Below are 25,132 nucleotides of genomic sequence, written 5' to 3' on the forward strand. Positions count from 1 at the left end.
CATTGCTGTGCACCACTCTTATGGGTGCATAGCCTGTGGAGAGGCTGAGTTTGAACAGTGTGTTTAGGTGAGGGGTTAGTTCGTCTTTGAGCTCGTGTAGGATGCAGCCTGGGATGCCATCCGGTCCCATTGATGCTGTGTTATTGGCTTTGGAGAGGGCTGTTTTAACCTGAGTGGCTGTGATTTCAGGGACTCCATATTCTTCTGGTATGGTTATGGGCCCTTTTGGGGGTGAGAGGGAGGTGAGGTTTGTGCTGAACCTGTCTGCAAGGATGTTGGCAATATCAGTCGGTTCAGGGTATTTTGTGCCATTCTGCACTAACTCTGAGCAGATCTGAGCATTGCCACTTAGATTCTTGACATAGCTAAAGAATGCCTTGTGGTTATCTTTGGAGTCCTTGGCAAGTTTTCTTTCAAAGCTCGCCTTGGATGATTTTATGAGGGATCATTCTTTCTTGATGATACTGATCAGGGATGTCTTCCCGTCTTGGGATTTTACTCTTTTCTGTAATAGTTTCCTCCTTCTATTGTATAGCTTGTTTATGGCAGGAGTCCACCAGATTGGTTTCCTTTTCTTGGAGGAGTGAGTCTTGGTTTGCTTGGGATGGCACGATCCATGCATTCTTGTAGGTGCCTGTAGAATGCATTAGTAAAGGATTTTGCAGCTTGGACAGCATTATCCTTCAACATGGGGGCTTTGAAACTTTCCACCTTGGTCTTAAGTAATGTGAAATTTGCTTTTGAAGTTTTTCGCGGTGGTTTCCTTGTCTGGAGATGGGGGCGGAATGTATAAATTCTAGAAAATGTTGGGCAAGGGAGTTAGTACTTGAATAGTTCTCCCAATTAATGTTTGGGTAGTTGAAATCACCCAATATTAGGGTGTTTGGTAGGACCTTTATGTTTCCCAGTGTTTCCAGAAATGCAGAATGGGGGTCCTGGAACATGGTGGGTGATCTGTAGCAAGCTACAATTTGAATTGCAGTTTTTCCCGTTGTTAGTTGCACGTGGATGATCTCTGAAGCATCATGCTATGTCACTAACCTGGAGGTGTGGGTATCCTTGCATAATATGGATACGCCCCCGCCTTTTGTATTTTGGTTTGGGTTCTGTGACCGAAATGTATGGTATGAGTTGTAGCCTGGTAGTGTTGGGGTGCTCTCTGGAGCCTTAAACAAGGTTTCTGTTACTGCACATATATTGATTTTCTCCATACTGAGGAGTGCCTCGAGTGCGTGCATTTTGAGGTTTAGACTTCTGGCATTGAGTAGAATTAACCTCGGTTTTTTGTTACTTGTGCTATTTACGGCGGTGGGTTTGTCTTTTGAGCCTTGTCTAAAAAAAGGCACTATGGGGTTGGCAAGAGCCTTGGCCAGTATTCGAAGGCCTAAGGGTGATAGGTGCAAGCCGTCTCTAGCGAAGCAGCGTGGCTTGTCGAGCATGTCATCCCAGGTGGACAGACACTGGATCCCCTTTAAATGACACCAGAAACTTAGACAATTGTTGAAATCGAGAATTTTTTCTTTATACCGTGGTATCATTCTTGGTGAGGGCAGGATACTACTCAGGGTCAGGGTGATAACGGCCTGGGCTACGTGATCAGAGAGCTCTTCCATGTCTCTTTTCATGTAGTCCAGGGTGGTACGGCTCAGGTCATTCACACCAACATGGACAATGACAGAGTCATATTTGTACTTGTTCTGGAGTGACCTGAGTGCTTGTGTTATGTGGCGAATTGCAAACTATTTATAACAGAACTTCAAATATCACACATAAACAATTATCTTGGCAAAAACCTAAAGTAGGTTTGCTGATGAAAACCCTAACAGGTATAGTAGGCACTTAAGCTAGGAAACCCAAAGTTTATTATTTGCCATTAAAGTGAACATTCCTTGAATATCTATGTTTATGCTAAGTATTATTAAAGATAATTTCACTTTCTTTGATGAGAATTGAAGACTTGTTGAACTGAAATCAGATTTGAATATGCAGGCATGAGACTGATATTTGTGGCATCTGGCATGAGGCCAGCATTGGCTAGATCTCGGCTGTGAGTACTTCTTGCAACAATGTATCAGAGAAAGGGATGGAGAAACACAATATATAGGATTTACTGACTAGATGACAAATGTTCTTTTCTCTGAAAGATCCATTATTAAAACAAATGGTTCATTCAGTACTATTCAAGCCCCTGAATAAGATGGCCTTAGACAATTGGCAGTGTGCAGAACAAGACAGAATGCATCTGGTAGCAGTTTATTTTTTGAAAATGGGCAATAAGTCCTCATATGCTCTACAGAATGACCACGATGCTCTGTACATATGGTAGATGGAAAATAAGTATAAATACTATTTGCTAGGGGTAACATATGACCAAAATAGCCTGTCCCCTCGGTTTGCTTGTAAAAGGTGGTTGATGCCATTGAAATAGGAAGAAATCCCTTGTCCCTCAATTTGACATATATTGTGTATCCAGACCCCAGATAGTCATGCAGTTCACTAATAGCATGTTGATTTCTTTGGAACACGAAATAAATGGTTCAGTAGCATAAATCATAATCTTCTGGAGTGACTAAAATGTTATATTTAATTTTCAAAAGTTGGAAAATTGATTTGTTAGTTATTTTTTGTGTGTGTGTGTGTGTGTGTGTGTGTGTGTGTGTGTGTGTGTGTGTGTGTGTATGATGACTGACTGTCTGGTAAAGGAATTTCAGTGTCCTATCTTGAGAGAGAGAGAGAGAAAGAGATGAATTTTGAGATAGCACTTCTTAAAGAGCTTGAGTGCATTAAAGTTAGTTGATGAATGTTAACCTTTTTAGTCCGAAGCTGCAAATGTTGTCAGATTACTTAATTATTTTACTTCATTGTTAGGATGAAGATGAAGAGCCTCCTAAGACTGATTTAGAAGAAAAGAAGAGAGTTGATCCTGAAGAAGTATCTGAAACAGATGCCAAGGAAATCATTGAGTATGTTTCATTTTTTTAAGTAATAATGCAATAGAAACAATTTAGTTCAATAGTCATGATGTTATATAGGGTGGCAACATCAAAAGTGTATTAAGAACTGATGTAGTACAAAAAACAAGGCTGTAGAAAAATATGCTTGCATATTATAGCGGTAGCTAACTTCAGAGAACCGGCTAACATCATTTTGAGGGAGCAGTAGAGATGGCCTTTAAGTCTGGAGTTTACTTGTATTGCAGAGATGATTGCATTCTGAAATTTCACTTTCATTGGTGTGCTCAATAAGGAACAAATAATGACAGTTTAATTGACAACCATAAGTCAAGTCCTGCTGTTCCCAAGTTGATTCAGGTAGTGAAAGTGTAGCTAATAAATGTAGCCTGGATGGGTATAGAAAGCCAGTTCCATATAAGCAGTAGTGCTTCAGATCACGGTTAATACAATAGATCTTGAGTGGAGAACATGACTTTTCACAGAATTATTAAATTAGCCTTTATCAATGACTTGGCAAGATCAACTGTTGAAAACATCTGGCATTCTTTTACTTATTCATTCATTTAGGTAGTTCACATGAGCAGAAATTCAAATAATTTAAAGTATAAATGTTTAGATTTTAGCATGGCACACAATTGCATAACTAGAGCAATACAGTCATATGTATTTAAGAAACTTACGAAGTAGTTCATGTAGTAGGTTGAAAGACTTGATAATCACACTCAGCAAACAGGATATCTGCAATGTATACATATGCACATAGTGATAAAGCAGGTCAGAATCAAAGCAGTTTTTTGACATATTACAAGCTACTAATTCCAGCTCACAGAGGTTTGAAGTATTGCCACTACTTAGGAACAAAGAAGAATCTAAGAAAGGCAGGAATTATAAGATGAGGTAAGGTCAGACATTTGTAAGGAAAGAGCTGGTGATAAAAAAAAATCTCGAAAGATGGTGTAGAAGTCAAGGGATATGTAATATGGAAAGTGAAGGTGAAACAGAATGACAAATAGAAATTATGGTGAAGAAGGTGAAAAATAGTCCAAAAAGATCAGGAGGAATCATAAAAAGGGGGAAAATATTTGGAGGATGAAGATTATGACGGAGGAGTAGAGAGTAGTAGAAATTTAAGTTATACAGTGCACTGGTGCAATAAGTATGTGTTTACAGGATATTTAAATATTTGCAAGGTGGTATTGTATTTCATTTAGATTTGGTTACTAGGATAATGCATTGATAGATTGACCATTTGCAGCTACAACCTTAGTGAAAGAATTCACAAGTAACAAACAGAAGAAAAAGCAGTTGTAAAATGTAAACATTTATAAGTCATACAGTATAAACAACAGAAAGTTCCACTAGACATAACATATAAACAGTACACAAGTACAAGCTGTACATGTAGACCTGAAAGTAAACAATTATGAAAATATCTTAAAAACAACACAGAAGTGGTAATGTTTGATGAGTCAAAGATGGGAAGTGATTAAGCAAATATGTATATTTACACAGAAAGTGGGAAAGGTAGTAAGTGATTATGCAGTTAAGCATAGATGTATACACATATGTACAGAAATGGAAAGTGAGGAAGGTGGTAAGTGAATAAGCAGTTAAGCATAGATGTATACACATATGTACAGAAATGGGAAGTGAGGAAGGTGGTAAGTGAATAAGCAGTTAAGCATAGATGTATACACATATGTACAGAAATGGGAAGTGAGGAAGGTGGTAAGTGAATAAGCAGTCAAGCATAGATGTATACACATATGTACAGAAATGGGAAGTGAGGAAGGTGGTAAGTGAATAAGCAGTTAAGCATAGATGTATACACATATGTACAGAAATGGGAAGTGAGGAAGGTGGTAAGTGAATAAGCAGTTAAGCATAGATGTATACACATATGTACACAAATGGGAAGTGAAGAAGGTGGTAAATGAATAAGCAGTTAAGCATAGATGTATACACATATGTACACAAATGGGAAGTGAGGAAGGTGGTAGAGCTGGAAGCAGTGAAGGTTTTTTACGAGTGAGGGATTTGGGTGATGTGCCATGTTTGGAGACTGGAGCACTTGGCTTGAAGTATAATTTCAAACAGCGGTATAGTAAGAAAATCAATTGTTGAATTACTGTGGTTTGATTTTTTTCACCTGGCCATTAAGTGAGAGGTGAGGATCTAAGGTGTCTGGGAAATATTTGCCTTGAACACCGTTTGCAGTATGCTAAGCAGAGATGTTTCCACTTGAGTGGACAGATCTGGCCAATTAAATTTGTTGAGAATTGTGCAGTCACGTGTGAAAATGCATATCTGTGGTAAATTTGGAAATTAATTTTGCAGTGGAATTTTTAGATTATATTTCATCCATCCATCTGATCCAGCTATTGGAACTTTAGCTGCTTGCTGCATCCAGCCTCGCTGTTTGCCACTGTTAACAGCTGCAAGCTCCTGAATTTTACCCTGCCATAATACTATGTGCCCCTCCACTGTAAATCGTCGATCCAATCCATGCAAGCTAAGTGTGTGTGTGTGTGTGCATCTCTTAAAACCTGGCTGCCTCGTGGTTTTGGCATCTTTTCAGGGTTGCTAGTTGTTGCTGAAGCACCTACCAAGGGGAGAAAACACTGAGAGAAGAAAAGGAGCCACTTTTGTGATTTTAAGTATTTTCTTCTGATTTTTTGTTAAGTTTTACTGCTTTGCTGCCTACTTTTTGGCATTTTCTGGCTTGCTAAAGTTTATATCTGTAACAGTAACAGTACTTGGGACACATCTAGAGCCTGTTTACTGCATTTCCTGTGTTACACTTAATTTAAAATCGTTTTTTCCTCTGAAAACTGCATTTTACCTGCTTTTGGCCTAGCAGTGTGGGGTCATTTATTGCACTGTTGTGATTATTTTGCTGCTTGTGTATCTCTGCTACCTTTAAACTACAACAAAAAGAAGAAAAAAAATCTTGCTTTTTTCCCACTTTCTGAAAGTTAAGAAAGTTCAGTTACAGATTTGCTGTTCTGAACTGTGTGGAAGTTTCTAGAAGGCCAGTGCTTGCTTGGGCTAAAGGGAAGTCTCTGTGTTCACCAGTGGGAGTGGTTAACACTGAACAGCCTGCCTGTCCCTGGAGTAGTGGTTACTACCTAGAAGCTATAGTTTTATTGGCCATTTTGGGTCAATTCTAAACTCCTTGATCTCTCTCTCTCTCTCTCTCTTAAAACCCTACAACTCTTTTTGCGCGGTTTTGCGCACAGAGCAGCGCCACCTAAACAGGTTTAAACTATTCCAGGCTCCACAAAGTCTGCTCTTCACTTTTTCCCTTAGAACTGTTCAAACTCTCAAAGTAATCACTCTATTCTCTTTCTAAAGCCCTGCACTTGCTCAGCTCTTATAAGGAAACACTAACTAACTAAAGCACTACACCCTCCTTGACTCCTCATAAGTATTAGGCTCCCGATTGGTCCTTCCTGATCAAGTGAAAAATCAGTTCCCTTCCCTAATCTGATCAGTAAAAAAACAGTTCCCTATACTAATCTGGTATGTCCAAGGGTCAGTTTCAAGGTTACTCTCCAGTCCAGCTGGTGAATCTGGGAATTTTGAGGCAATGTTACAATTGCCTTATGTACACAGACAACCATCTCCTCCTTCCAACAAACTCTAATACATGTGAGAGATGCAGTTACACAGCCAAACTGGAGGCAGAGCTCTCTCAACCCAAGACTGGCACAGTCAGTCAGGAGGAAAAGGTAACCACCCACACCACAAATCCAGTCTCACACAGACCTATTGCATCTGCATACCCAACACATAAACACACAAAAACATACTCTGAGGCTCTAAATAAAAATCTGCCTAAACAGCAAAGACCTCCTAAGCAGATATCCAAGCAACAGCCACCCCTCAACAATACCCACAAATCACATATCTCACAAAATCAGTGTGCCTCACAGTCACAGCCCTTAAGGCCAAACACCACACCACTTGTTAAAAGGACTCTATTGTCCAGCACACTGACATCCCACTCACCAGACTGAACAAGGAGAAGGTCACTATAAGCTGCCTATCGGGTGCCAGGATCCGCCACATAATGCAAGCACTCAGGTCACTCCAGAGCAAGTACAAGTATGACTCCGTCATTGTCCATGCTGGTGTGAATGACCTGAAACGTACCTCCCTGGACTATATGAAAAGAGTCATAGAGGAGCTCTCTGACCATGTAGCCCAGGCTGGTATGACCCTGACCTTGAGTAGCATCTTGCCCTCACCAAGAATGATGCCATAGTATAAAGACAAAATGATCAGTTTCAACAATTGGCTAAAGTATTGGTGTCATTCAAAGGGGATCCAGTGTCTGTCAGCCTGGGATGACATGCTCGACAAGCCACGTTGCTTCGCTAGGGACGGCTTGCACCTGTCACCCTTAGGCTTTTGTATACTGGCCAAGGCTCTTGCCACCCCCATAGATACCTTTTTTCGGCAAGGCTCAAAGGACAAACCCACCTCCATAGACAACCCAAGGATAAAAAAAAACTAAAGGTAATGCTACTCAATGCCAGAAGTCTAAACCTCAAGATTCATGCACTCGAGGCTCTCCTCAGTATGGAGAAAATCGATGTCTGTGCAGTAACAGAAACCTGGTTCAAGGATCCTGAGAGCACCCCAGCACTACCAGGTTGTAACTCATACCATGCGTTTCGGCCCCAAAACTCGGACCGAAGCACAAAAGGAAGTGGAGTATCTATATTCATCAAAGATACCTACACCTCCAGGTTAGTGGCACACCATGAAGCATCGGAAACCATCCATGTGCAACTAACAGCGGGCAAAACTGCCTTTCAGTTTGTAGCCTGCTACAGAACACCCTCCCTATTACAGGAACCCCACTTGGCATTCCTGAGAACACTGGAGAATATGAAGGTCTCTCCAAACACTATGTTATTGGGTGACTTCAACTACCCAAACATTGACTGGGAAAACTACTCAAGCCCAAACACCCTTGCCCAACGGTTCCTTGAATTTATAAACTCTAATGCAATGGAACAACTGGTCACCACTCCCACAAGAGGGAACAACATATTGGACCTGGTCATCACCAACATGGGGCTCTATGTTCCACACCAGAGGTAAACCCCTCATTGGTAAGATCAGACCATAAACAAATTTCCCTGGACATCCATATCCCATCCCCACCCCCAGCCAAGGAAATCACTGTAAAGAATTTCTCAAAAGCCAACTTTGCACTTCTCAAGACTGAGGTGGAATCCTTCAAAGCCCCTGGGCCAGAGGATAATACAGCCCAATCCGCAGAATCCTTTACAAATGCATTCTATGAGTACCTGCAGGAATGCATGGATCATGCTATCCCAAATAATACCAAGACTCACTCCTCCAAAAACAGGAGACCGGTCTGGTGGATCCCGGCCATAAATAAGCTATACAACAGAAGGAGGAAGCTACTACATGACAGAGCAAAATCCCAAAAAGGGAAGGCATCTCTGATCAGTATTAGCAAGAAACTTTGATCCCTCATAAAATCATCAAAGGCCAGTTTCGAAAGAAAAATTGCCCTAGACACTAAAGATAATCACAAGGCCTTCTTTAGTTATGTCAGAAACACGGGCGGAAACTCCCAGATATGCTCTGAATTGTTGCATAACGGTACAAAATATACCAAACCTACAGACATAGCCAACATCCTGGCAGACAGATTCAGCGCAGACTCCCCCCCCACCCCCACCCCAAGGAGCAAATGCCTATCCCAACTGAATGTAACCTCCCTGACATCACAGATGCACAGGTGAAGGCTGCCCTCTCCAAAGCAAAAAACACAGCATCTATGGGACCGGACGGTGTCCCATGCTGTGTCTTACACAAGCTTCAAGAAGAACTGAACCCTCACATTAAGTCACTGTTCAAACTTAGCCTTACTACAGGATATGTACCCAAAGAATGGCGTACAGCTACAGTGGTCCCACTCCACAAAGGTGGTGCCACAACGGACCCCGGAAACTATCACCCCATAAGCCTGACTAGTCTGGTCTGTAAAGCTATGGAGCGTATTATCATGGAACTCATAAACAAATACATTGGGAGCCTCCAGACATTGGACCCTACCCAATTCAGCTTTGTTAAGGGCAGATCTTGCCTCTTAAACCTAGTTGATTTCTTTGAAACAGTTACCAAAGCCATAGATGAGGGCAAGGTAGTCCACACAGCCTACCTGGACTTCGCAAAATACCCCACTCGGGCATCATAAATAAGCTTACCAGCTTAAATATCAACCCCTATATCACAAAATGGGTTGCAAACTGGCTCAGAGATAGAACCCACATGGTCAGAATCGCAGGTGCCATGTCCGAATCCAAACCAGTTACAAGTGGCGTCCCACAGGGCTCAGTTCTGGGACCTCTTTTGTTCGGTGTATACTTCTCTGAGGTTCAGGCTAACACGGAGGGATTATGGCTGACAAAGTTCGCAGATGACTGCAAACTGGGGGCCATAATCGAATCTCCAGCCGACACAAGCATCCTCCAAAAGGGTCTCACAGAGACGGATGCTTGGTGCCAGAGCCACGGCCTCAAGCTAAATGCTAAAAAGTGCATAGTCATCCCCTTTGGGAAAAACAAGGTGCCCACAAATTACCACATAGGTGGTAATCCATTGGCACGGAAGAAGTAATTAGAGATTTGGGGACCAATGTAGATAGTAATCTCTCCTTTGATAATCATGTTGCCAAAGTGGTTAGAAAGACCTTCTATTATAGCCCACCTTATCACGCAAGGGTTCGCATCTAGATCAAGAGAGGTCATTGTGCCCCTCTACTCGTCGCTCATCAGGCCCATAATTGAATACAATGCCCCTTTTGGAATGTACCTTACCCAACACCTGCAGCAACTGGAGAGACTCCAAAAGTACCTCACCAAGAGGATCATAGGCTACAAACAGATGTCCTATGCAGCTCGACTAAAGAAACTCCAGCTCTACTCAGTTGCTTACCGCCTACTCAGAGGCGATCTATGCCTGACGTACAAAGCCATGTCAACCCCAGAATTAATGGACATGCTCCACCTCAAAAAATCCAAGTCCCTTAGAGCTACACGCTCCAGGGACCTAAACCTCAGCACAAAAATAAATAGGACATGCTGGAGGGACAGATTAATTTCCCAGAGGCTCCCCTCACTCTGGAATAGAATCCCAATTCATGTTAGACATAGCCCCTCGCTGACCCTCTTCAAGCGAAATCTGGACGCGTGGATGGGAAGTCGCAAATTCACCCCTGGGATCTCTTCTGTGTCCCTGCTAGACAGAGGCACAGTAAACTAATCTTAAAAGGGCACCTTCCGTGACCTACTTTACAGAGGCAGAGTAGGCTAATCTAATAGGGAGGCGGAAGCCAAATACACTCTGGCTAGGCTTATAAATGCCCTAGGGCAGATAGCCTAGTATCTACCTATGAACCTCCTGTTTAGGAAAGTTATTTTTATGTTGCGAATGTATGTTTTAATGAGCTGTGACGAGACTTAACTGTACTAGTAAACGGAAGTGCACTATTTTCCTGTCATTTTAAAAGTTGTACATTTTTGTGTGGAAGAACTGTGTTTATTTTACTTTTTGGGGCTAGCAAAATGTTTTAAAGTGCTTTCTGCTATATTTTTGTGCAAAAAGTGACTTTTAAAGACTTGAAAATGTTACCAGCTCTGCTGCTTGATTTCCCCAGGAAAAAAGTACTATTTTCAGGGTCTGTGTTAAATGAAAGAATGATCAAAATATCGAGTACAACATACTCAACAATGTTTGATCGTTCGTTCATTTAATTAGACACTCCAAATGCTGAAATTTGGAGTTCCGAAATGTTTTGGTCAGCCATCCCAGTCAGTGTAGCATGTGACGTAGGCATGCTACACTGTCCGGAATGGCTACGTCACAGGCTGCTTAGTTTAGTATACCAACTCCAAGATCGCTGCACATTGGGGAAAGGACAATTTCCCGATAATCACAGCAAGCGATTGCCGGGAAATTGCCCTTTCCCCAATGTACAGCGATCTCGGAGTTAGTATATTTAGTTAGGGGGTGTGTGTGGGGGGGAGGGGCGCACTTTATTTTAAAAGGAGGTGTGTTTGTGTTTGAATGATGTGAGTGTGTAGGGGTTTGTATGCTTTGGTTGTATGTGTGTGTTTTGTATGTTAGTGTAGAGGAAGTGTGGGACAAGCAACATTTTTTTGATTCTTGTTTGTTTTGGGCTTTTAAGGGTTCGAAGTTGTGAACTTACGATCATAATGTTTCGAGTATGTTGTACTCGACATTATGATCGTTCATTCATTTAATATAGACCCTATTTTCAGTTTGACTGAGGAAGAAATGAATGGTCCCACAGTCGGTCCTCCTTCCCGTCACAAAAGAAAAAGTTGCACAAACCATCTTTGCCACCACAGCAGGCTAGCATTTTGCCTCTGCCACAGATGGGTGACTCTACGGTGGCCATAGCTTATTCCTCGTACCACTCATCTTTTATACCGGGTCCCTCTGGTGTAGTGCTTACAGCCACTATGGACTGGGGATTAGCCACATCGTCTGTGGCTGTTGGGGTACCCTTAGTGGGCAAGGATGAGACACTATTGTTACTCATGGGAAAGGGAAGAGGGAAGGCTTCCCTGTTTACTCAGAGTGTTGTACCCATCAGTGAGAAAGCTACTGCTGCCAGTAGTAACACTGTCGCCTCTATTTTTTCTGCCAAAAAGAAACAGAAAACTAAACATGTATCTACTCCTCCTCAAATTTTCTTATGTGGGAGTAGTTTACTGAGCCTGGATCCTAAAAGATGGTTTCTGGTACAAGAAAGGGAGATACCGTTTTTCCTGAAGAGATTCAAGATTTTGAATCTGGAGAGGAAGATGAAGGGACAGATACAGGGTTTTCTCCTCAGTTTTCTGATTCAGACTCAAAGGAGAGCTCATTTTTTGATTTTCCCTTTGGAGGTTTCTCTTTCTCAGAGACTGTTTTAAGAATGTGCCAGTGTTTCCAGTGGGAGTACACTGAGGATTGTCATTCCCACAGAAAATACTATAAGCTGTTACAGAAGGAATTTCCAGAACCTTTACTCATTCTTCTAGTTCTGACAGGTCTGGAGGATGTGTCTGTCTCTACCTGCAGTTTTCCTGATAGTCAGCCTGTTGTCCCTAAAGATGCAGATGGAATGCATAATGATCCTCAGTCATTTTTATACAGCTTAAGTTAATCCTGCTGTTACTAAACATAATGGATAATTTCTGTTCTGCTCTTTCTGACAAGGATGGATAAATTATTGTTAAGTATCAAGGAAAAAGTGTATGCTTCTGCAACTTTGGTTTTCAGAATTCTGAATTGTCAGACTATTATGTTAGTTTATTATGACTAATTGTGCAAGTATGAGGGATGTTTTGTCTGCAGTTTCATGTTGTGAGGAAATATCTGCTGTAATAAGTTTAATTTCTTTAATTGCACAATTTGGTATTCATTGTTTACAGTGTGTATATGACTCAGTTGATATTTCTTCAAGGACCATGGCCACTGGTTCTGTTTTGAGGATTTTGGCTGTTTGCATTCTCAGCACCTCAGAGATGAGGTGAAAAATGAGATATTATATTTGCCTTTGGATAGAGATTTAGCATGTTCTGTAGTCCTGTCTCGCCTTCATTCTTACACATGGGTTCAGAGCCGATCCTTGGCTCCGACTCGATCTGTTCAAAGTCTTTTAGTTGGCTCGTGGCTAGGTAGCCATCCCATGGAGCACCAGTGCAATCCCCAGATCTCGTTTGCTGCATCTACGAGTTCAGATGTGCTTCTTGCTTGACCGTGGCTAAGTTTAACACTTTTTTCTATTTTTACTGTTTTACAGCTTAACTTTACAATTTATATAGCGTTTGATAGTGTTTACTAGTATTATGAGTAGTTTCAGACTTGCTGAAGTCTTTTTTTCTTGACTTTAGATTACTTATTGTTGAGAACTGGTTGGCTGTTGGCCTTGTTATTCTCGTTGGTATCCTGTCTGCCAGTCTTTTCTATTTATCGTGTGCAATTGCATTTATTTGATATTTGTAGTGTATATTATTGTAGAGAGTTTGGCATTTAATAGTTATTACTTAGATATTTAGTGTTTCCAGTTAAGGTGCACGTTTGTGCTCAAATCACCTTGTTTTTCATGTGCAGTAATGTTAGTATTAGAGAGTTAGTATTTAGACTATTGCCTTCGTCGATATTTATGTGGGATATTTAGCAATTCAGTTGGCGAAAGGGTCTTTTGATATTTTCAACCCTTTTTGTTCTACGACTTAGTGTTTGAGCGTAGATTTCACTGAGACAGTTTGGTCATTTACATAGTCCGTTATTAGTGTGTATGTGCTGTCTAGTTTATAGTTTCTGACCTTCTAGTCCTTCTCTCTACCTAGGTCCGTTTAAGTTAGAGGACCTAGTTCTCTGCCTTTTTTCTCTTCCCAGGGCTAGGCCCGTTTGAGTTACAGGACCTAGTCCTCATGGCATGTGAGTGTTAGTGTGGTAAGGGCTAGGCCCGTTTAAGTTAGAGGACCTAGTCCTTGTTGGGCTTGTGTTGTGTTTTTGTCTGCTTCTTCGGTTACCGTGTCTAAAGAGGCAAAAGACCATAAACCATCAGGGTTTAAAAAATGGTTCAGAAAATGTCAATTGCGGATGGCATAGTAATTGTGTTTATTGCATCGGAGCCATCCATCTGCAGGAAACCTGTTTGTTTTGCCATTCTTTCAGCTCCAGCGTTCTACGGGAGCAGAAGAACAAGCTAATTTTGAAAAGTCTTTTCAAGCCTTCATTCGAGGAAGACTTGGCCAGTTCGTCTTTTTCCTCAAAATCTCATTCATCCAAAAAAGACAAGACTAAATCTTCCAAGAGGCATTCCCCGGCGTCATCCGGTGCTTCGGAACCTCCTCCTAAACAGGAGAAGATCTCTACCTCCTCGGCTCCACTGGTTTCGGAGCCGATCGAGGTTGTTGATACTGTGACTTCATTTTTGGCCCCATGCATTTTGGAGCTGACTGATGATAGAAAACATTGGAGCTGGTCCAGAGGTCCCTTGCCGGTCTCCCCTCCTTATTCCCTCCAGTACAGCTCTTTTGAGTGTGTACCTTTAACTCCAAGTGGGCATGGCTTCAAGCTTTAAAACATTAAGTTATCACCTTACAATTCTAACAAAAAGTCATTGATATAGGTCAAACATCAATACAACTGTGTTTTCCATCAAGATAAAATATTCTGATACCTTGTATGTAGCATAGTTTTGCAATTATTAATGCAAATATGAACAAACAATATTTGACGCCTAGAGACGCAGTAGGAGGTAACTGCAGATGCACCTGGAGACGTCACTCGGATGTAATGAGTTAAGGTACCCTATCTTGCAGGGGTCCAGATCTCCCACACTGTCTTCCAGATCTTCCAGGAGCCTATCAGAGGAAGATATGAAGAGAGTAGTGCTGAGACTCCTGAAGTTGTCTGCCTTGCCAAAAATGCTGTTGGCTCCCACCTAGTCGGTCCCGTAGCCACCTGAGTCCATTCCCATTGTGGTTTCTCCTCCGAGCCGGAGTGTCCAGTACCACTGGATGTGGAACCCTCGGTTCCAGCTCCCCCTGAGGCTGTCTCAGAGCCAAGTTCTGCTCCGACACCTTCAGTGCCATCCAGGAGCCGAAGTTCCCTGGTCGACCCCAACAGGGACACTTGGACCCGAACCTCTTCAGTTCCGAGTCTCCCTCTCGGTGCATCGGCTAGGGTGAGCTCGGATCCTACATCTGTCTCAGAACCGATGGCTCTGGAGCCGATGACTTCCTCTGTCTCCTCGGAGGAGGTTTTCGGAGCCAGAGAGGTCTGCCTTCCAAGATGATGCGGAGTGTGCTGTCCCGCTCATCAGTTCCACCCAGGGGTACCGACACTGTTCTCCCTCGGGCAGTGACCTCCGTCTCAGCCCCTACTCCCTCTCTTGACAGCAGAGACCTGCAGCCTCAGGAGCCCCCAGTTTGTGGCTTTTCTCTTCCGAGATCTCCCCGGAATCTTCTGAGACCTCCCCGGAATTGCCATCTGAGGAGCCCCCTCGGAAGAGGACATGCAAGAGGAAGCATGTAGACTCCCAGGATGAGTCTCTTACCTCTGACACCGACCTCGAGGAGTCAGAAGGGCCCCCCAAGTCATCCTCTCATGATGTCTCCTTTGTAGACATCTTGGAGATCCTTAAGCAGAGGTGCGGCTGGCCCATTGTTACCCCTTCTGCTGAGGAGTCAGTGTACCTGAAGGCGTTCAGTCTCAACCTTCAGCCTCTTGGGTGTCTCCACCTTTCGACGAACTTCTAGACCTTGTTAGCCGGAAGATGTGGGAGACTCCTGATGCAGTGGAGCCAGTTCCCAGGAGACCCAGTACATTTTTGTCTGCTCCCAAAGAGAAGGAATTTTTATCCTAGGGTGTGCCTGTAGATGCCATGGTGGTGGTGGCGGCCACTAAGAAAGAACTAGCGGAGACTTCATCTGTCCATCCACCGAACAAGGAGTCTTGAACGATGGATAGATACGGGAAGCGTATCTTTTCGTCAGCAGCATTCACACTCAGATCACTGAACTACCTAACACATTTTAAAAGGCTTCAGAGAGATCTCCTTAAGGAGTTGGGAGAGACTCTACAAGGTACATCTACTGAAGGAGTCCCTGATAAGGTGTCTGCTCAGTTGTCCACCTTGAATTCCATTGTTAACTCCTCCATGAGGCTGATTTCTTATGCAGCCGATGGAGTGAGCAGGGCAGCAGGTTCAGGAGTTTTCCTTAGGAGGCACTCCTGGATGCGCTTGTGTAATTTTGTGGAGCCGTTCAAGTCTACCCTTACCAATGCCCCCTTTGACGCTTCTTCCTTGTTTGGACCCAAGGTAAAAGACACACTCATCAGGTGCAAGTAAGAAGGGAAAACGCTGTCTACCATGGGAGTACATTTTACTATCCCCTCTAGACCATACCCCAGGGTTCAGAGAGGTATTAAGATGTGGCTCAAGAAGTCCCAGAGGTTTTCCCAGATGCACAGGGTGACTCCTCCTTCAGAGCAGAGGAGGAGGAGCAAATCGTAGACATCGCCCTAGAGGCAGGGGCAGACCACAAAACCAGGGAGGCCGTGATTCGTTTCGAGGCCGTCCCTACCAATTCTCCTGATGTGGGGGCCCAGCTGTGCCTCTCTGGAGCCAGTCAGGGGTCGCATTTCTTTGTATCCAGAAGCCTGGCTAAGCATCACACGAGACAAATGGGTACAAAGAATTATCACCATAGGTTATTCCATACCCTTTTCTCTTCCACCTCATGTCCCCAAGAGGATCCTGGATGTTCCACCCAATCACAGGGATCAAGCAACTGTAGAAGTGAACAAGTTGCTCGCAAACAGAGTCATCCAAACCGTCCCCACAGACCAGGTAGGATTTGGAACTTACTCCAGATTCTTTTTAGTGCCAAAACTTACAGGGGGCTGGAGGCTCATCTTGGACCTCAGCAAATTAAATGAATCTGTAAAGAAGGGCAAGTTCCGGATGGTGACATTGCAGTCTATACTCCCTCTATTAGGGAAAGACATTTGGATGTGCTCAGTAGACCTCCAAGATGCGTACTACCATATAGAAATGGACAGAGCGTCAAGGAACTACCTACGCTTCCGGCTGGGAGCCAGTCACTGCCAGTTTCTTGCTCTGCCCTTTGGTCTCACCACAGCCCCCAGGGTGTTCACCAAATGTATGGCAGTAGTGACGGCTCACCTGAGACGTCTAGGATTCCAAGTGTTTCCATACCTGGATGACTGGCTCCTGACCGCCGCCACCAGGTATCTACTCCTTCAAACCAGAGATTCCACTATCCAATTTTGTGCCCAGTTGGAGATTACAATAAATTGGGGAAAAGTCTGCCTTATCGCCCTCTCAGTTTGTGACTTTTATAGGCACAGAAATAGACACAGTAGCCATGTTAGCTCGTCTTCCTGCAGAAAGAGCCTCCGTCTACTTCCCCTCCGAAAAGTCAAGGCAAAGACAGTTCTGAAACTCTTAGGGACCATGGCCTTCACCATATTGCTAGTCCCTCTTGCCAGATTGCATGTGCAAATTCTTCAGTGGCTTCTATAATCCCAGTGGTCCCTTCAACAACTGCCTCTGTCACACCACATCATTTTAACTGAGTCTTGCAAAAAGGACCTCCGTTGGTGGATCCAACCCAGCCAACTAACGACAGGCACTCCATTCCTTCCTCGCCAACCCATTGCTACTGTGACCACGGATGCCTCACAGATAGGGTGGGGGGGTGCATTATCTAGGCAGGACTGTCCAAGGCACATGGCAAGATCATGAGGCTCACCTGCATATCAGTGTCCTAGAGATGAGGGAGGTGCTTCTGGCATTTCAAGCACTCCATGACCTTCTTCCTCTTGGGACGATATCAATCCAATCAGACATGTCGGTGGTATGGTATCTCAACAAACAAGGCGGAACCATATCTTACCCCCTTTGTCGGGAGGTTATTCATGTTTTGAAATGGGTGATATCTTCCCAGCGCTTTCTAGTGGCAACTCACATCCCAGGGACAACCAACGTGATAGCTAACAATTTCAGCTGGGCAATCTTGATGCCTCACGAGTGGTCTCTGAAGCAGGAAATAGCGGAACAGATCTTCCGCAAATGGGGACAGCCTTGCTGCAATCTTTTCGCCAGTCCGATCAACTCCAAATGCAACAGCTACTTTTTCCTTACTCCCCCCCCCAGGGGGGGTCACCGAGAGACACACTTGTTCACGATTGGCCCCTGGATCTCCTTTATGCTTTTCCCCCCTTTCCTCTCATATGCAAGGTGATTCAGAAAGCGAAACTGCTGGGAAGCAAATTGATTCTCATCATTCCTTACTGGCCTCGTCAGATTTGGTTCCCCTTTCTCGGGCCTCATCTACTAGATGATCCATGGACTCTGGACCCAGTGCCAGATCTCTTGATGCGCATGTTAGGCTCTCTTCACCCCAGCCTCCACACCCTCAGCTTGACAGCATGGCTGCTCCAGTTCCATCTCTAGTCAGGCTTCATGATTTTTCACCCGCTGTGACCCACATTCTCACATCTTCTCATAAAACCTCCACTAGAAAGTTATACACTAGCAAATGGAGAAGGTTTTCTATCTGGGCTGAAGAAAAGAATGTTGACCTTACACCGCATCCATTCCAGTGGTTTTAGAATTTTTGTCTGAACTTTTTCACCAGGGATCTGCTGCTGACACAGTTAGGGTTCAGTTGGCAGCAATATCAAATTTTCACTTGGGTCAGCCTGAGACTAACCTGATGTCATACAGATTGTGTAAAACCTTCCTTAAAGGTGCTATTTTGCTGAGGCCTCCCTTTCAGGAACCGGTGGCTTCCTGGGATCTAAACTTCATCCTGTCCAAAATTACGTCTCCACCCTTTGAACCTGTTCATTTGTGCCCGTTGAAGTTTCTGTCTTGGAAGACCTTGTTTCTAGTAGTCATCACATCTGCTAGACGAGTATCAAAATTACAAGCACTGTCTAAAAACCCCCCTTATCTGATTTTCCACAAAGAGTTCTCTTCACACAAATCCATCTTTTATCCCTAAAGTGTGCTCTCATAATAACTTGATCCAAACTATAGAGCTGCCGGTGTTCTTCCCTAATCATTCCAATGCAGCAGAATACAGATTTCATCAGATGAATGTTCACAATTACGTTTCTATCTACACAGGACTAAGGAATTCAGGAAGTCAGACCAACTGTTTGTATCCTTCTCCGACTCCAGATTAGGTCTCCAAAGGGACCCTTTCAAATTGGATTTCCAGTTGTATCTCTCTCATTTATTCTTCCAATGGAAAGCTTTTACCGTTCAAGATTAAGGCTCATTCTACACGATCACAGTCTAGATCTGCAGCCTTCCAAGCCAGGGTTCCAACTGATAATATTTGTGCAGCTGCAACCTGGGCTACCCCTCACACTTTTATTACTTATTACAAATTGGACTTGACCTCTAGGGATAGAGGCTGCTTTGGTTCCACGGTACTCGGGAGTATCTTTCCATGTTCCACCCAAGAATAAGGTGCTAGGGAAGCTGTCCCATGTGTAAGAATGAAGGCGAGGTAGGACTACAGAACATAAAGAAGTTATGTACTCACCATAACGTTCCATGTTTGTAGTCCATCTCGCCCTTCATTCTTACGAACTCACTCTCCTACCCTCATCCTGGAAGGATCTGAAAACAGGATAATTTTTCCATAAAAGGTGGAGACCTTTCATTATTGTTGTTCTTTCTGGATAGCTTTAGTTCTGTCTTTCTGTAGGTTAGCAGCAAGCAAGATCTGGGGATTGTACTGGAGCACCATGGGATACCTACCTAGCCAAGAGCGAACTAGAAGATTTTGAGCTTTGTAATAGGCCAAGTTGGAGACAAGGATTGGCTCCAAACCCATGTGTAAGAATGAAGGCCGAGATGGACTACAAGCATGGAACGTTATGGTGAGTACATAACTTCTTTTTTTGTTTCCTTTGCTGAAGAGGTAATCAAAGGGTATGATGAAAGGGGGAGTTTATACAGAGCATCCAAGATGTTTCAGTCCTCCTTTTTCAAATGTTTATAGGGATTCACTAACTTCTTGGCTAATTTTGGCTAAAAACAAATAAACAGTCTCTGCAAATTGCTGGTAAACAGACATTTAAGAAGAAATGGCAGGGGGTTCCCCATAACCAGGGACAATCCAACACATCAGAATGTCTGTTTAAGGGACCTTGTGTCCCTCAGACCCTGGCTGTTCGTTTTCCTTTACAGAATCTCCTCTTTGGCAACAAATGGTTTCAGAGAAGTATGTTCTGAAAATCATTCTTCAAGGTTACAGATGACAGTGGGAGGAAATTACTCTGTTTTAGTGGGTAATTCCTTATTCACCCGACCCAGACAGATTTATGGCCCCGTGTCCTTCAACACATGCTGTCCCAGGGAGTGTTAGAACCAGTTCCTCTTAGCCAGGTTGAGAAAGGTTTTTATTAAATGATGTTTTTAGTGCCAAAGAAAGGAAATGTTTGGGGACCAGTTCTGATCTTTCTTTCCTATACCTGTTTGTGATAGTGCCCAAGTTCAAAATGATGCCACTTCACAATCTGTTACCTGTTCTTTCTCATTCAAGAGTCCTGGTAATTCTTGATTTAAAAGATGCCTATTGTCACATCCCCATTCATCCAGTCTTCAGGTGTTTCTTAAGGTTTTGTGTGTCTGGATCACATCAGTTCTCTACCTTACTGTTTGGATTATCAACTGTACCAGGTGTGTTCAGAGTGTGTGGCTCCAGTTGTAGCTCATTGCAGGCTATAGGGTATCCACATTTTTACCATATTCAGACAAGGTGCTTGAATTTGCAGTCTTTTCAAGTGTCAGGAATCTGTCACTTCGGTGAGAGACCTCCTAGACAAGCTGAGATTCCAAAAGAACATTCAGAAGCACTTTTTGTCTTCTTCACACAAGATTGTGTTCCCGCCATCTCAACTAGACACCAAAAGTTCAAAGAGCTTTTCTTCCACAGGAAAAAGTAGATCTATATTTAGATCTATTGCTAAGGTTTTCTACTCAGACTTCGTTGACCATAAGGGAATACCTCAGGATTTTTGGGTATCATGGTATCTATGATTCTCTTGATACCCCTGGTAAGACTTCACACAAGAAAGATACAGTGGTATCTGAGGTCTGTTTGATCCCAGCACCAACATCCTTTGTCTTTTCAGATCCCAGTGCTGGAGGTTGTCAGAAGAGAAATCACTTGGTAAAGACAATAATTTTCCCTTAACCCAGGTCTCTTCTTTTTCTCTGTACGCCCCAAAGCAGTAATTTACCTCAGATGCCTCAGACTTTGCTTGGGAAGCTATTTCAAGTGAGAGAAAAGAGCAAGGTGTGGGACACCAAAGACAGGCACGAGCACATAAATATAAAAGAAATTCTTGTATTGATCAAGGCACTCAACTCTCTGAATCATCTTTTTCCCCTGTGGCTCTTCAAGTTTTTACAGATAATGCCACAGTCATGTGGTACATCAACAAGCAAGGGGGAGGAGGTCACCCCCATTTGCAAACTAGCAGTGTTAGATTGCGGCATAGTTTCACCACATTGTCTCACTTTACAGTCATCGTGCATTCCATCTGAGAAAATTTGTGTAGCAGACAAGCTGAGAAGGACAAGGGCAGACCCTTATGAATGGAAACTAGATCAAGGGGTCTTCCAAGATTTGATCCACATCGGTGGGGAGTTTCTCAACTAAACTGATTTTCCTCCTCACTGAACAATCATCTGGCAAGATTCTGCTCCAGAATTCCATGCAAGGAGGCATGGAAGAGAAATGTTTTTTTCCTTTTCTTGGAGAGGAACGCTTCTGTATGCTTTTCCACCCTTTTCACTGATAACAGGGTACTTTGAAAGATTCAGAAGGAATCCCTGAAGATCAATGTGTAGACTCCCTTCCAGCCCAGGTAGCAGTGGTTCTCCCTTGTTTTGGAAATAGCCTGGGGCAGTTACTACAAGCTTTCTCACATAATGGATCTAATGTTCACTCATTAATCTATGCTTCAATGTAATATTTTGTACTGTCCTTGTAACTGTTGCCCCCCTAACCTCCCCACCCCAGGGATTCCATTGAAAAAGGGCAACTGCCCAATCGCACTATCCTAGTAAACAGACAAACATAAATAAGTAAATAAAATCACACAGTATTATGGGTGTTTGGTACACCCTGACCCCAGTCAACTTCAGCTGACTACCTGGATGATAGGGTCTTGACTCGTTTCAGGCACCTGTTTACTGAGGACATGTTGCAGGTACTAATGGAAGCAATCATGCTTAATATAACAAATCCTAGAGGATGTTGGAGGAGGCTTAATGTCCAGCTAAAGACTAAAAAAGTTGTTTGCAAATGCAGCTGGAATCAACCTAAAGTAGAAAAAATATACCAGTTTCTCCTCATTTTTGCAAAAGACCTATACTTGCAGGGAAACGTGTGGGGAGGGGTTCACTTTCTGCAGTTCTTCAGCAATTCTTCATCAGTTCTTCAGTTCATTTTATCTGCTGATCTAACATTGCATAACCTTACAGTTGCAGCTGAGTTCTAAGAAAGGAACCTGTCTTGATACCATGACATGAGACTGCCATATAGCCAGGTATGCTGATTTTTATGTCCTGACCATCCATGAATGCAAGCAGATCTGTTTGCAGTGAAGAGGGAGGTTTACCTAAAAAAGGAAACCAGCCAGGTTTTGCATGCAGTGGAATGGACTTGTGTCTAAACCAGCAGGGATTTGCAAGAACTCATTTTGGTTTTCTGGATTCCTGGCACTCACCCATTTCCTTGATCAATTGTGACGCAATAGACCTGCTTATCTCATTCCTCACAAGGGGAGATAGCATTCTAGATTTGGTTCTCACCAACATGAGTGACCCCTGCACCTCCCCGATAGTAGGTTCTTCCCTGATGAGATCAGACTATCAGTCTGTCTCATTCGAACTGTCTGTCCCGTCCACACACCCCACCCCCACCCCTAGCTGTAACCAGGCTAAAAAACTTCTCAAAAATTGACTGCAACCTTCTAAGGGAGGGTATTAGTAGCTTCACACCACTGCGCCCCTCAGAGGATGCAGACAAATATGCTGAACAGTATGCCAGTGCAGTATATAAGCACCTGTGCAACTGCATGGGCTCAGGCATACCCAACAGAAGTAAAACCTGCTCTTCAAGGAAACACAAACCTATGTGGTGGATATCCTCTATCAACAGGCTTTACAACAAAAGGAAGAAACTGTTGTCCAAGGGTAAAAAAACACAAATTCTCAGTTGGAAAAACTCCCTCCTTAGCCTCCACAAGCAATTTAGATCATTAGTGAAAACCTCAAAAGCCAATTACGAATCTATAATAGTCTCCGAAACAAAGGCTAACCACAAAGCCATTTCCAGTTACATCAGAAACCTCCATGGCAAAGCCCAAGTTTGTTTGGAATTGGTTCTTAACAGTACCGCTTTCACAGATTCTGTTGACGTAGCCAACCTACTAGCAGATAGATTCATCACAAACTTCACCCCCATCCCCCTCCAAAGGCCCATTCGACATACCCGATACTTGCCCCGCACCTCACATCTCCGTAGAGCAGGTGTTAGAGGACCTATCCAAGGCAAAGAACACAGCTTTCATGGGACCTGATAGTATCCCAGTCTGTATTTTGCAACATCTCCAGCAAGAACTAGCCTCACCATTGAGCACCCTGTTCAACTGTAGCCCATTCCAGCAAAGTGGAGAACTGCCATGGTCATCCCTTCACACAAAGATGATGCCACTACTAACCCTGGAAACCATCTCCCCGTTAGCTTGACAAGTTTGATCTGTAAAGCTATGGAGCTGGGGTGGGAGGTTGGCATAATAGTTAAGGTGTTTACCTTACAGACACAAGGTTCGGGGTTTGATTCTCACAAGGGGTAATTGGCTAGGCTAAAAATGGGCCACAAGGGCACTTAGCCTAGTACTAACCTATGAACCCATTATGGACCTCATAAACAAGAACATGGACAATCTTCAAGCGCTTGACCCCACCCAGTTTGGATTCATCAAGGGCAGATCTTGCCTGTTGAACCTGGTTATCTTTTTTGAGATGGTCACCAAAGCACTGGATGAGGGAAAGTCAGTACGTACAGCTTATCTTGACTTGGCCAAAGCCTTTGACACAATCCCCCACTTGGGCATCATCGAAAAGCTAACACAGCTTGATGTAAATCTCCATATCATCAGGTGGGTGGTCAACTGGCTCAGTGATAGGACCCACAGGGTCAAAATAGGTGCCACCACCTCTGACAGCAGACCTGTCACTAGTGGTATTCCCCAGGTATCTGTCCTAGGACCCCTGTTGGTTGGAATCTACTTCTCAGAGGTCCAGGCAAAGACAAATGGCCTGTGGCTGACAAAGGTTGCGGACGACTGTAAGTTGGATGCTGTCACTGACTTTGCAAATTATGTTAACATACTTCAAGAGGGTCTCACAGCAACAAATGACTAGTGCCAAAGTCAAGGGCTTAAGTTACATGCAAAAAAATGTATTATCATACCGTTCGGCATTACCACATTAACAACAACCCCTAAGCACACAACCTGTGGTGAGAGACCTCAGTACACAAGTTGACAACAATCTCACATTTAACCATCATGTAGCAGCAGTGGTCAGAAAAGCCTTTTACTTGGGTGACCTCATAAGTAAAGGTATTGCATCCAGAAAAAAGGAGTTTATTACCTCTCTGTACTCCTCCCTCATTAGGCCAATAATTGGTATGTACCTTTCCAAACACCTGCACCAACTGGAAAGGTCACAGAAATACCTCACAAAGAGAATCCATGGCGTCCAACACCTGTTCTCTGTATACAGGCTCAAGTCACTCTCTCTCTACTCTGTATTGTACAAATTGCTCAGCGATGATCTGTCTCTCACCTACAAGGCAATCTCAGACCCTGCTTTACTAGAGATGCTCCATATCCGTAAGTCTAACTCCTCGCCTAGTACTCGATTGAAGGGCTTAAATCTAATAAGTGACATTAACAAAACCTGCTGGAGAGACATGTTTGTCTCCCAGAGGCTGCCCCATCCCTGGAATAGACTCCCCATATACATCATAGTACGTTGCTGACCCTCTTCATGTACAACCTTGATGAGTGGATGGGTAACCATAAATTTGTCCCAGGGGTTCTTCATGTGTCCCTCATTGTTGACAGGGGTGACAGGTGCTGATTGGGGTTTCGTTTTTGGGGATAAACTCTTGGCTAGGTTTGTAAGGGCCCCAGAGCCATTAGCCTAGCAATCTCCTATGATCTTATGATCCTATGAATGCTGGATCTCTGGCCTGTACTAAGGAAATCCTCCCCTCCATGGAACTTGAACTTCCTAATAGACAGGCTTGCCTATTTGCCATTTCAGCTTGCTAACTTGGCAGCTTTAAAGCTTCCTTCTTGAAAAGTGTTTTTTTTTTTCTGACAATCTCCTCTGAAGGGTGCATCTTGAAGCTTCAGGCCTTTACTTTTAGGAAACCATAGAGAAAATGATAGGAGTGAATACATAATCTGATGTTGTTAATCTTCATTCATTCCTTACTGATGGGAGTTGGCCTAGTAGCAAGCTCGTGCCAGCCAAA

At 43.4% G+C, this 25,132-nt stretch overlaps 1 protein-coding gene across 2 annotated transcripts in view; it reads left to right on the forward strand.

Moving 5' to 3' along the window:
* Positions 1–25,132, forward strand: part of LOC122793098 (probable global transcription activator SNF2L2) — a 2,696,898-nt gene that overhangs the window by 1,202,500 nt on the left and 1,469,266 nt on the right. For both annotated transcript variants that reach the window (XM_044060828.1, XM_044060829.1), the window contains exon 14: positions 2,869–2,963. In XM_044060828.1, coding sequence (XP_043916763.1) covers positions 2,869–2,963 — 95 coding nt within the window. The remainder of the gene's footprint in view (positions 1–2,868; positions 2,964–25,132) is intronic.

This window comes from Protopterus annectens, chromosome 2.part0 (genome assembly GCF_019279795.1).
Source record: "Protopterus annectens isolate FY-2018-M chromosome 2.part0, PAN1.0, whole genome shotgun sequence".
Classification (NCBI taxonomy): domain Eukaryota; kingdom Metazoa; phylum Chordata; order Ceratodontiformes; family Protopteridae; genus Protopterus; species Protopterus annectens.